This window comes from Sinocyclocheilus grahami, unplaced genomic scaffold (assembly GCF_001515645.1).
Source record: "Sinocyclocheilus grahami isolate Dianchi unplaced genomic scaffold, SAMN03320097.WGS_v1.1 scaffold579.1, whole genome shotgun sequence".
NCBI lineage: Eukaryota > Metazoa > Chordata > Actinopteri > Cypriniformes > Cyprinidae > Sinocyclocheilus > Sinocyclocheilus grahami.
In genome coordinates, this window is record NW_015505758.1 from 130972 (window position 1) to 140262 (window position 9291).

Below are 9291 nucleotides of genomic sequence, written 5' to 3' on the forward strand. Positions count from 1 at the left end.
CTTTTTACAGCAAGGGAAGGATAGTTAAGGTTGTAAAATGTCATATGGCATAACCCCACAAAATACTTATATCAATAATACTAATCATTTTGGCTTGTATTAATATTACCTTGATAATTAATACATTTTACCTTGAAAAATATATTTAAAGCTGGTTTTAAAAATAATGATTAATATTTGTACACTCACATGTTGAAAATATGTGTTTTTTTTGTTGATGGTCACACCACATGACATTTACAGTCAATAATGTCATAAATAGATTTTCTTTATCAATTAACTTCTGTTAACTAAATCAAATCAACATTTGGTGTGACCATCCTTTGAGTTTAAAACAGCTATTGTCCTAGATAGACTTGAGCATAGTTTTCAGGTAGCATCGCAGAATGGTTTCTTGAAGCGTCTTGGAGATGTTGCCACAGTTCTTCTGGATTGAGTCGGTCTCAGTTTGTTCTGTTTCTTCATGTCATTCCAGACAGACTGATGATGAGCAGGTCAGATCTCTATGTGTGGAGCACTGGCTTTTGGGTTAGCAATGTGATTTATGATACCCTGATGGCCCAGTGCAGCTCCTTCCTGCTCTTCTCTCCTGGAGGTTTAAACATCTCCCAGTCCTGCTTATACTGGAAATACCTGATAAAGGATCCAAACGCATTCAGAACAACAAAAAGATCAGAGTCCTGAATCATTTATTTCATTTATGAAGGTTATATACAAATACAGAAGTACGCCATACTTCGCCACTGGATCAGTTTTCTTCAAGTTCCTTGTGTGAGGATGATCAAAAAGTGGCCGTATAACTGTGAACAGAATCAGATTTTGTAAAAGCATGTTAACTGACAACCCAAGATCAAAGAAACGGGCATGAACTGAAACTAGACTTGAAAATGGGACTTGCATGACTTTGGACGTGGTCGGATATCGCTCTCACTGTGTGATCGTGTCTGTGGAATGGACAAATGTATGTTTAAACTAAAAACTGTTTAAGACTGGTCAGTGTGAAAGTGTCTGTGTACTGACCATGCCTTTGATGTATTCTTGGAAAGCACTCGGGGGTTCCTCCGTCACAGAGCTGGATCTGTCAGTATAGCTTCCGCTTTCTTCACTCTCGGAGTCGTAGTGCACACGAGATGCACCAATCCGCATTTGGTCCAAACGCTCCTCCAGCTCACTAACTGCACCTAAAAAAAACAAGTATATGATTACACACATCTTAAACATACCAAATCTATAATAACGTCTACAATGATTTCTATTTCAAATGAATGCTGTTCCGTTAAAACTTTTTTTTTCTTCATCTAAACATCATGAAAAAAGTATCATGGTTTCCACTAAATAAATAAGCAGCAAAACAGTTTACAACATTGATAATAATAATAAAAAAGTAAAAAAAATATATATTATACAGGTGCATCTCAATAAATTAGAATGTCGTGGAAAAGTTCATTTATTTCAGTAATTCAACTCAAATTGTGAAACTCGTGTATTAAATAAATTCAATGCACACAGACTGAAGTAGTTTAAGTCTTTGGTTCTTTTAATTGTGATGATTTTGGCTCACATTTAACAAAAACCCACCAATTCACTATCTCAACAAATTAGAATACTTCATAAGACCAATAAAAAAAACATTTTTAGTGAATTGTTGGCCTTCTGGAAAGTATGTTAATTTACTGTACATGTACTCAATACTTGGTAGGGGCTCATTTTATATATATATATATATTCAAGAAACCTACCTGCAAAGCTACAGTACTGTTAAAAGTTTTAGGCACTTGGGTAAAAATGCTGTAAAATGAGGATGCTGTCAAAAATAATGTCATAAATAGATTTTCTTTATCAATTAACTTCTGTTAACTAAATTAAATCAACATTTGGTGTGACCATCCTTTGCGTTCAAAGCAGATTTTGCCCTTGGTGCACTTGTGCAAGGTTTTTCAGGTAGCTTTGCAGGTAGGTTTCTTAAAGCATCTTGGAGCCGTTGCCCCAGTTCTTCTCAGTTTGTTCTGTTTCTTCTTGTCATTCCAGACAGACTGGATGATGATGATCAGATCAGATCTCTGTGTGGAGCACTGGCTGCTGTCAGACTTCTTGTGCAAACAAAAATCTCACTGGATTATTGCAATGAATGGCAAAATTAATGTTTGGAAATGTGAACTGATATTTCCTACTGACACGCTACAGCAAAATATAGAAATAACTGCCTTCAAACCATTTTTTAGCTGGTGAAAATTCTAGTGTTCTATAAGCATTTTGGCCACCACTGTATAAATACACTTTTTTTTTGACAGCCAGCCTACATCTTCTTTTAAAAGCAACCTGTTTGCCTAATCTGCATTTACACTATACACTTGGCGAAACAACCCAAGGTAGACATACTGACCCGGAAACAGGGTTGCCAGGTCTGTAAAACAAAACCAGCCCAATTACTAATCAAAACTGTGAGTGTGTGTGGTTTTTCTCTCCATTGGGGCTCCTCTCTCGAAATCACATTCCAGGGGAGGAGGAGATTGCTTTAACCCCCAGATGGAAAAACAACCCATGGCAACAGTGTAAAAGTAGCCCGATTCCACAGGACAATCGCGAATTTGGCAACCCTGCCCGGAAAAGTGTCCACCTGAGTCAACATCAATCACCACTATTGTTTTTTCAGTGATGTATGGCTCGCATTCACTGGGGACTATCCAATCTGTCAGTTTACATGGCAGATGCATTGCATTGCATTTATTTCCACATATGAATGAGGTCTGAAACCAATCTGAGAATATTGGAATCCATATGCTTTTTTTTCCTGCTTACATGTTCATGGGTCATATCCGATCTGTGCCACATGGGAGGAAAAAAACTGGAATTGGGTCACTTGAACAGTGTAGCATAAATGCAGACTTGGTGACTTGCAAAGCAGTTTCTCTGGGAAGTACAAAAGATTTTTGAAAGAATCCAAAGGTTTTGTGAGCGAATATAAATGTTTTGTGATTGAATGTAAAATTTATTTGGGAAATGCAAACATTTTGCGAGTTTCTTGGGGTAACAAAACTTTTGTGGAAGTATGCAACATTTTTCTCAGGGAACATGTTGTGAGCGAATGCAATAGTTTTGTGAGCCAACAAAGTTTCTTGAAGAAGCGCAAAACGTTTGCGAGCATACACAAGGTTTCCCATTGAAATGCACAAGTTTTGTAGACAAACACAAATGTTTAGCAAGCGAATGCAAAGTTTCTCAGGGGATAGCAAAAATGTTGTGAGCAAATGGAAAAAGTTATGTGAATGAATGCAACATTTTTGTTGGTGAACACAAAGATTCTCTGGAAACACAAAACGTGTGAGCATAAGCAAAGTTTCTTAAGAGAACGTAAAAAGTTTGTGAGCGAATGCAAAGGTTTTGTGAGTGAATGGGAGGGAACGCAAAAGCTTTACGAATACAATTTTTGTTAACAAATGCAAAGATTCTCAGCGAACGCAGAACGTTTACGAGAGAATCCAAAACCATAGGAATATAATTTTTCTTCCCATCTCATATTCTTTTCCATTATCGGGGCTCCTTGGAATCCTGTTACCAGTGTGTCACAATGAATATGGATATCAATGCCTGTGCTTTAAAAATGGTATGGACAGAAATTCCCTAAAGGTCTCATTACTCTTAAAACTAAAGGTGCTTCAAAAGGTTCTTCAAGCGATGCCATAGAAGAACCATTTTTGGTTCCACAAAGAACTATTCAGTCAAAGGTTCTTTAAAGAACCATCTCTTTCTTACCTTTTTATAATCTGAAGGACCTTTTTTAGCCACAAAGAACCTTTTGTGAAACAGAAAGGTTCTTCAGATGTTAAAGGTTCTTTATGGAACCATTTAGACAAAAAGGTTCTTCTATGGGATCATGAAGCACCTTTATTTTTAAGAGTGTAGCTACAATTTCAAATATTCCCATTCATGTCAATCAGTAAGAACATGAGATAATTGAGCATATTTGATAACTTATTTGAAGTGACCTACTTGGAGATGGAATGTTTCTAGTAAAATTAGATGAATTGCTATTTCTGGATGGGTATTACTACTTTAAGAACATATCCATAACTAGAAATATGACCAAATGACAAATCACTCTCAGCATAATTCCCATTATTACAGATCAGATATGGCTTCTCCTGAGCATGCATATTTTTCCTCATTAGCTCTGAATCATATCCACTGAGAATTCTCAGAATGCCAAATCTGTTTAAAATATCAGCTGCATAATTTTTCTAAGATCTTCTCTCTTTTAAAAAAATAAAAGGGCAGACCACAGAGGAGCTTAAAATGCCCTTTTCTACAAAGTTCACTTTTTTTCCTTTTTTTTTTTTAAAGTTTCTCTTGGAGCTTAAAGCACTTAAAGGAATGTTCTGGATGTTCTATGCAAGTTAATGGCTATCAACAGCATCTGTTGATTATGCCGACAAGACTCAATCCACCATCTTGGATGAAACTTTTTACTGAACTTATTGCAGAGTAATCTGGGGTTGCTTCGTCTGTGAAAAGTCTTATGGGTTTAGGAGCGCATGTAAGATTCCTTAAGGAAATGTTCATCCAAACGCCAAAATATGTTGTTACAAACCTCTACGACTATCTGTTTGTCTGTGGAACACAAAAGAAGATATTTCTAAACGTTTTAACGTATATTTGTTTGTATATATTATTATACAGTATTTACATACAATGAAAGTCAATGGAGTCCTAATGTTGTTTTGGACCCTAAGGACTATCAAATTGATACATTTGAGTGTAACACAGCTTGAAAGTGAAGTGTCCTTTTCCTTTTCTTCTTGACAGAATTTGTGTTTTTGGGTGAACTATCCCTTTATCCATTTAAATTTGGAGTTTAGAACGTGAATGATAAGTAAATGGTTATTACAAGGTTATTACAATTAACTGAAACTAAAACCCTAAAAAAATAAACAACTGCTACTACTGAAATAAAATAAACTCTAATTGAAATAATGCAAAATAACTTGATGTACTAAAACTTATATAAAAATGAATGAATAAATATGTTTATAAATAAAATATAAAAATAAAAAAACTGATTATTAAAAACAAAATAGTATCTAAAATCTAAACAGCATGTAAATACTAAAATAACACTGGTAAATGATTTTTGGATGAACTGCTCCTGTGGTAAAGCAAAAAGCATTTGCGACTACTGCTGACAGACATTTTTATACTGTACAAAAAAAAGAGCCATTCAAGATATTTCATATAAAAAGATGTCATCACAAAGCAAACTCTTCAGTATTGTGTTCATTCCTCGTGGCAAGGTCTGTGATGTCCCTGTGAATGGAGGATGTTGAGATATTTAGCATTGTTTGATGGATGTTATGGAAGGGAAAGATGAGACACCGGCTTGTTTGCGTTAAAGGTGTCTTTCTGTGTCCTGAGGGTCTGCCGCCTGTCAGCACACTGCCTGTATCAAAGCTGAAGGTCACACTGGCCATTTCAGCTTCACAAACACAAATGTCAAGATATAAGACGGACGGGGCAGAAAGGTCAAGTGACACAAAGAGAAAAAGGGCTTTTTCACTTCCATGTTTCCACGTGCCACTTCTTCAAAAAACAATTAAATTAGCTTTTATTTATTTTTTTCAGTTTTAGTAATTTTTGTGCTTCTCAGCTTAAACCTATTTTATTTCAGTTATTGCCCAGGCAACATTTAAAATTTTCATAAGTATTTTACGTTTAAGTTTTTCAACTATTTAGATTTTATTTTATTTCAAAGGTATTTAAATTTATGAAAACTATTTTGAATATTTTTTTTAATTAACGATAATAAAACTTATTACAAATTTTGACTCAAGCACACTGAAAAAAATACTTTGGGACAAAAACTCGAATTTTTTTACAACCAAATGTAATAGTTTTTCTCAAATTGTATTTATAGTTAAATTCAAACCTTACATTTTGATTTTATACTATTCAAAATTATATTTTTCTTTTTAAAAGACAAAAGTATTCAGAAAAGGCCAAAAGTTTATTTATTATGAAGACAATATTTAATCAAAATATTTTCTTTAGACATAATAAGCCAGTTTGTGGTGTTCGGCCAATCACAATGCACTGGGTCAGCTGGCCAATCAGAGCAGACTGCGCTTGTCGGAAGGAGGGACTTTGTAGAAAACGAAGCGTTTGAGAGAGGCGGGGCATAGAGGACCTACAATAATGTACAGTATTTGAAAAATAATGTGTTTTTTGAACATTAAAGCATGTCAACATATTCTGTTACACCAAATACACAAAATAATGATCATTAAAAAAGCATCATATGACCCCTTTAATTTTCTTCATGTCAACAAAAGCTAAAGCTAAGAAAGTGGAATTTGCACTTGTTAGTTGATGTTTAAGTTACTTTACTTACTATAAATAAAGGCAAATTCTAAAGACATTAATGTCTAGCAAATTGATATGAATCTTCCACACAGAAGACAGTTCTCATATTCATTGCAAAAAGCTCAGTGAAAACAGTCAAGTCTAGAGAACGGTTATTAATATACTACTAATATATCTTTACAGACTAAATGAGTTTTGATTTAAATTAGCTCAATTTCATTGTCTCAAATCAGTCGCTTATTGATGTTTCTCTTTTATTGCCTTACAATTTAGCAGCCTATGTAGGAAGCAGAAAACAAGAATTGGACTTAGGATGTGGAACCGTTCCAATTATACACATATTTTCACATAGCTATGAGAAGCGTTAAACATGGACACGCACTAGAGGCAGTTTAGCCAATCACAACACACTGGGCTAGCTAACCAATCAGAGCCCATCGCCTATTTCTGAGGGTGGGGCTTCATAAAAACAGGAAAAGATTTGTTTCTCAGAGAAGGGACAGAGCTGTGTGGAATAAAGGTAAATTATATGAAAAATAATTCTGTGTTTTTAAACTGAAGCATTAACACATGTTAGACTGCACCCCATAAACACAACCAAGCCTAGAAAAAAACCAGTGAACCACCTCTTTAATGACAAAATATTGACGGTCAAGTCACTGACCCATTTGCAATCTATGGAAGAGGTCAAGACTTTCAGTGAATAATGGTACTTTCATGGAGTTTTTGTCCTTTTAGGTCCTTGGCAGCCCCAATCCCCATTTACTTTCATTGTATTGAAAAGAGAAGCATACACATTTTGTGAAACATCTCTTTTTTCTCTAGTCCTTTTAAAGATGTTTTGTGAGCCATAAGGGTGCTGGATGAAACATTTGTCATATTTCCTCATGTATATTGACTAGTAAACTGTCTGGGGAGGAGGGAGAGTTAGAATAATGCAGCTAATGAAGGCAAAAAGTAGCTCTATACCATTTTGCTGTCAACAGTCTACATAGCCTGAAGGCAGCCAACCTAATCGAAAATAAAACCTAATAAAAACACTCGACAAGCTACTTTCTTATAGTCTCATAAAGAGCACTCTTTCACCAAACAAGAGAACTTCTCTATGTTCACGTTAGCATGTTGCTAAGCTACAGTCAAAATATGGTTTAACATCACATTATATTTTACTGTAAAATACTATCAAATATATATTTAAATAGTTTTGTTTCTCCCATTTTGTTAAAATGTACATTGTGTAACATTTTCTGTTATTTAGTTGATATTTATTGCATTTTAGTGTTGCGTGTTACCCTGGAGTTTTGCCTTTGTGTGTATGACCTTGTGCACCATGTCTATTTACAATGTGTTCGAAACTTCTGGATATCTTTTCATTTGAAAATGTTAATGCTGAACTTAACAAGAAATCATATTTTTTCCATCACCTTAGACCCAAAGTACCAGGGTCATGACTGCTATAGACAGTTAAAACTAGCAACTATTAATATTATTTGCTGTCAGTATTCAGTTCACCAAACTGCATTTTTAGCAAAGTTTAGCAGAACGTTCACACTGCTCTTTTCCATAACAAATGATCATAAATGTTTTCAGTGAATATTGATTTTAAGAAAAGGCATTTGTGCATTTGTCAGATACAAAGTGAAGTATACAGCAGCTGGTTAGAGCTAGTAAACCACCATGAAGCAGCAATGATGAGATTTTGTGAAGCACATTTAGACTTGACTGCCAAATTGATTCCGATAGAGTTTTATGTTAGCATTTTGCTATGCTAAAAAGCACGGTACACTCTAATATGCAAAAAAATACATGGCGAAATTTGGTTTATTCCTTGTGTTAGACCTTAGACGTGTGCTTAAACTGAAAATTCTGTCATATTTGTCATAATTTACTCACCCTCATTTCATTCCAAACATGTACACGTTTCTTTCTTCTGTTGAACAGAAAAGTAGATATTCTGAAGAATCTAGGAAGAGTTGACGGTAACCATTGACTTCCATAGAATGAAAAAAAAATACAGTCTACCGTCAACTGTTTAGTTAACCAACATTCTTCAAAATATCTTCTTTTGTGTTCAGCAGAAGAAAGAAATTCAGACAGGTTTGAAACAGCATGAGGGTGAGTGAAAGATGACAGGGTCAAAATTAAGCACTATTAAGTTCAGCTAATTGCATTTAACATACATTTAAACTATAATACTACAGGAATGTTGAAAGAAAAGTTCAAGTCATGTTTTTGGACACTATTGCATGTTAAATGCAATAGAATGACAATCATTTCATTGCAACATTGTAAATTATTTCATTAATAAGTACTTATTTTAAAAGTATGCTAAAGTGTACTTCTTTTTTTACAAGGGCTACCAGCTGAGCTACAGAAAACAGAAAAGATAAACAATGAAGAAATTAGATTGTAGGGAGTGAATCTGGTGTGTTTACGGGCTGGAGGGATTATTCATATTTAGTTACGGGAAAGAACAACAAATGAAAATCTATCAAGGCCGCTATAGTAACTGCACAGCTCTGAACTTCCTTGCAATTCAAATCAATACAGCAAGTATAAGCAGCTCGTCCTCATTTAAAAAGTCAATTAAGCCCCCTTAATGATTCAAGAGGGAAACAATTTCATGCAGATGCCTGCAGATGAACGATTGCTTGTGGCATCCATAGCTCACTGGATGACTGAAAACACACACGTTCATTGTGACGAACTGTAGAAGATTCATCACACTTACACACTGTCTGCAGGATAAGTTCTGTGTGCAGACACAGTTAGAGGCAACTGATATGTCTTTACTCATGAACTATAACAGTCATCAGACCAGGGATAGAGAGAGAGAGAGAGAGAGAGAGAGAGAGAGAGAGAGAGAGAGAGAGAGAGAGAGAGAGAGAGCGGAGAGCGCAGTGGCGGGAGAACAAACTATATATAGATAGGCAATTT

At 35.0% G+C, this 9291-nt stretch overlaps 1 protein-coding gene across 1 annotated transcript; it reads right to left on the reverse strand.

Moving 5' to 3' along the window:
* Positions 1-524: 524 nt before the first annotated feature.
* LOC107556793 (hydrolethalus syndrome protein 1 homolog) lies at positions 525-1220 on the reverse strand. Its single transcript, XM_016239998.1, has 4 exons — positions 1021-1220; positions 899-944; positions 737-800; positions 525-633 (listed from the first exon to the last, which is right to left on the reverse strand). The coding sequence occupies exons 1-4, from the start codon at positions 1210-1212 to the stop codon at positions 543-545; spliced, it is 393 nt and encodes a 130-aa protein (XP_016095484.1). The 5' UTR covers positions 1213-1220; the 3' UTR covers positions 525-542.
* Positions 1221-9291: the final 8071 nt, after the last annotated feature.